Here is a 4,440-nt window from a genome sequence, read left to right on the forward strand (position 1 = left end):
CAAACACGCTAAACGTCACAAATCTCTCACATCTCAAAACTCGCTCTCTCTTGCCGTCACTCCTAAATCTTCCGTCTCTTCCTAAACAACCAAATGTCATGTTGCCAAATCATTTTTTGATTGGTCGACATGGTGCATTTTTCCACCAACACAAACGGGCTGTTTTATGTTTTGTTTTTTTATTTCTTGCTCATAAGCAGAGCGTTCTCGCTGCGCTGTCCTTAGACAGTAAACATGAAACTATTGAGGAAAAAACGCCGCTTATATATTGTTTATCATGACTGGTTTTATGTAGCCGATCAACACAGTTTATAAACTGGTATATGTCACCTTGTTGCTTTGTCTTTAAGTGGTCATGTGATTGACCACGACTACTTTATTCTTCCTCAGTCAAACAGCAGCACTCATGTGATTGTTTTGCCCCCTGAGCTCCAGCTGTTGTGTCAGACAGTGATCATGATCACCGTCCGCGGGAGCGCAGCTGCTTAAAGCCGTAGCGTCCAGATTACTTACAGCTACTTCCGTGCAACTGATATAAGATGCTGTAAGCTGAACACAGCTTCAACCATCTGTTTGTTGAAAAATAGTAACGGAGCGCAATTTCTTGTTGGTAACAGTAACGGCTTTGTAACGATAGGAATAGTAATTAGATTACTCGTTACTGAAAAAAGTAACACCGTTAATAACGCCGTTATTCCCATCGCTGCAAACAACTGAGTTATTTTTACACATCGGCCAGCATCTGGCCAATCCACCACCTTTCATTGTTTATACCACACAAAAAAACAAAACAACAAACAAACAAACAAAAAAAACATCGGTCCATAAAAAAGAGAAATCACAGTCCAGCTATGCATGTTGCCATATAATTTTTTGATTGGTTGACATGATACATTTTAACACGCATAGCAGAGAGTGTATGCTAGAAAATGCATTTTTTTTCCTTCAGGAAATGCGACAATAGTATTTAGGAAGAAACACAGCTTACATTTTTCATAACTGCTCTGGTGTTACATGGCCTATCAACACAATTTGAAACCGGTATGTAGTTTGAAGTCTGCACTTTAACACAAAGTGAAATGGAGACTCTGGGTCACTGCATCTTGTTGCAGTGTTGTCTTAAATTGGTCATTTGAATTGCAACCGTCGACCCCAGAGGGTTAAATCTGTGCTGCCTTCTATTCTTTGCCAGTTCATCCTGCTACATTTGGTGGTAACTCTTTTGTTCTCAGCATATACTATTATATATTGTACATATATTTATTAGTTTCAGATGTAGCCATTCTTGTATTTTGCACAACTCTGTTGCTTGTGAAGCTCGCACACAAGAATTTCACTCACATGTGCTGTACCAATGTACCTGCACATGTGATGTGACAATAAAAGTGATTTGATTTGATTTGATATGCTCATTTCACCCGTGTCTACCGTTGCCTCTTTGTATCTTACTCCTGTTTTCAGTTCCTTCGGATTCTCCTCCTGCCCTGTTACTCTCCAGTGCTGGTTCAGGTTGCTTCCACTTCTAAGGTCTGTCTACAGCAAAGGTTTCAATATTCATCCCGCTTATCTGTCTGCCCTCCTGCCCATCGTGCCTCCCCTGGACCCCCTCTGGAATCTCTGGAACAGGACCTGCGTTCAATCTGTACATAACACACTCCCACCAACTCCACGACAATCAGTACTCATCTTTAGCCATTTCCTTGCCTTCTTGTCCAGTAACCCCTCTTCCCTTTGTTGCAGAGTTGCTGCTCCATCATTCCCTCTGTTGCCCGTCACTAATCATTCTCCAGCAGCAATCTCTGATGATCCCTTGCCCTGGCGATGCTTGTCATCTGAAGTTGTGTTGTGATTCTGAGCTCAAGTTTGTGAGTAAATAAATTATTGTAAATAGTCATTTGCATGTTATGAGTCTGCATTTGGGTCCAAAAACTTTATATGAATCTCTGGTTCATGACATGTTGCTTTCTATTGCATAGATGGACATTTTAACATGGAAGCTTTGAGTGACTGATTCTGGAGCCAGAATCAAATGGCCATGCAGGGAACTGCAGTTTGTGGCACTTCAGGCACAGAGCTTATTGGTTGTATCCAGGATGGAGGCTGATGTTTCAGTGGTAAACACGAATGAGAAACGATCTGCAAATTAATAAAAGCACAGCACAGTTTCCTCAAACAGTCAGAGCAACTTCAGCACGCAGACGAGAAGGCAGAAGGATAAGAAGATAAAAAAGTATAATTCAAGCTTTTCAAGTTTTTGATCATTAGACATTGTCTGTCATTCTCTTCTTTGATTCCAGATCTTGTGGTGTATTAATTCAAAGCTTTTTAAAAAATCTTTTATTACATTTTACTAAAACATGTATCTATGAATCTAAAAGCTTTGTCTGGTGTGTGTTACCTGTTTCTTGGGTTTTGATGTGTTTTGCAGAAACGAGCTGCTGTGGATGGAGAACCTAACAATGGCGACTCCTCTCAAACAGCCGATTGTGTTTGAACTTGAAGGCTTCTATATACCTCCAGGGTTTGGCCCTTTACTGTTCTTCCTGGCTCTGTTTACCTACATGTTGGTGTTGCTGGGCAATGGTGTCATAGTATCCGTGATTGTTATTGACAAGAACCTGCACAGACCCATGTTTGTAATGGTGTGCCACCTGCTAGTCTGTGATCTTTTGGGGTCCACAGCTGTGCTGCCTGGTCTCATGATGCACTTCTTGATGGGGCAGAAGAGGATTGCATACATCCCAGCCATTGCCCAGGCCTTTTCTGTGCACACATATGGGCTAGCAGTGCAGGCTATTCTGGGTGCGATGGCCTACGACAGGTAATAAAACTATCAGCTCAACGTAAAAATCAAAGAAAAAAGAAAATCAAACTTTCCTTTTTGATGCTGCTGTTTGAATTGATAATGGATTATGTCTCCAACCTTTAGCTGTATGTCAGCATTGTGTTCTTTTCGTCTGTTCTTCTTCTGTTTTTATCTTCTTTTTGTTTGTAGAATTGTAAGAAAAAGTTTTTTTTTCCAAAGAAATGAGAAACTACAGGATTTTGAAAAGACTTAAAAAAATTTTTTTCATTAAAAAAACTTCTAAATTAAAACCTACTACATATCTTTTAGTATAAATGCCCCTTCTATTTCTCTGTGCAGGTACATTGCAGTCTGTGAGCCTCTCAGGTATCACGCTATCATGACCTCGGCTCGGCTGCACTCCTGCTGCGCCCTGGCCTGGTTGCTTGCTCTGCTTCCTATTGCTGTGCTCTTCAGCTTCCACATGAATGTCCCATTGTGTGGCAGAGTCATTCTGCATGTTTACTGCAGCAACCGGGGTATCCTAGGCCTGGCCTGCATTCCCACACCTGCCAGTGACATCTATGGTCAGTCCTAAGTGTATGCAGTAGATGGTTGAACATTTTATCAGCTTCAAATCAGCTTGATTTATAGCCTTAGTTTCACAGTTTAAATTTTTTTTCTCTCCCTCAGTAGTTAAAAGGATGAGTGCAGTATTGCAAACCATTGTCTCCACTTTATACTGTTGTACAAGCAACTTCTGTGTTTTGTTGGATTTTTAGAGAAAGGAATTAAACTGATTGTGTTGTCATGGTTTTTTTTTAAAGAAAAGCTTGTCCCCACAGTGAGATCTCAAGCATTTATTAGCTGTTTTTTCCAGATATAAACAGATTTTAACTGAGGGAACAATTAAACCACATGGGTATGGGGACATGTAATACTTGATTGAAAGGACAGTTGTCTCTTTTTATTCGGTAGGTCTGGCCATGACCTGGACTGTGAGTACAGGGATCTTCTTTATCATTGCTTTTTCCTACATCAGGATCCTGCAAGTATCTCTAAAACACAGCAGAATCGACACCAGCATCCGCAGCAAGGCCTTTCAAACCTGTGCTTCTCACCTCGTCGTGTACGTGCTCTACCAAATAGCCTCAGTGATCATAATTGTGAGTTACAGGTTTCCTTCAGTGTCTGAAAACCTAAAGAAATTCTTTAGCATTCTGTTCATCATCGTTCCACCAGCCATCAACCCCATTATCTACGGACTGGTCAGTAAAGAGTTACGCAGCAGCATCATTAAACACTTCACAATCTAGTGCAGTGTAAATGTTCCAAAAATACTGGATACTCATACAAGAGGCAGAACAAAGCCCAACTAAGTTTTTTAATATTATTGATATTATTAATTAATATTTATTTATTAATTGTTGTTGTGATTGATATATAAATGATACCAAATTGTATTAATGTCAAGATGAATGGACCCAAACTCCTGTAATTTCAGAATGAATGACCTGATTTGTCTTCCTTTCTACATCTATGAAAAAAAGTGAATATCTTAATGCCTCAAGGAAGTTAATTACTTTAGAATAGAATAGCCCTTTATTGTCATTGTACATGTACAGTGAAATTATGGGTGCTACACTCTGCAGGAG

General features: G+C 40.0%; 1 protein-coding gene across 1 annotated transcript; it reads left to right on the forward strand.

Moving 5' to 3' along the window:
• The first annotated feature begins 2,459 nt into the window (after positions 1–2,459).
• LOC102302931 (olfactory receptor 10G6) lies at positions 2,460–4,101 on the forward strand. Its single transcript, XM_014330110.1, has 3 exons — positions 2,460–2,821; positions 3,146–3,372; positions 3,764–4,101. Exons 1-3 carry the CDS (start codon positions 2,460–2,462, stop codon positions 4,099–4,101), a joined length of 927 nt encoding a protein of 308 aa, XP_014185596.1.
• The last annotated feature ends 339 nt before the right edge of the window (positions 4,102–4,440 follow it).

The sequence above is a fragment of the Haplochromis burtoni genome, unplaced genomic scaffold, assembly GCF_018398535.1.
Source record: "Haplochromis burtoni strain Fernald_Lab_line unplaced genomic scaffold, NCSU_Asbu1 Contig_688, whole genome shotgun sequence".
In the NCBI taxonomy this organism is placed as follows: domain Eukaryota; kingdom Metazoa; phylum Chordata; class Actinopteri; order Cichliformes; family Cichlidae; genus Haplochromis; species Haplochromis burtoni.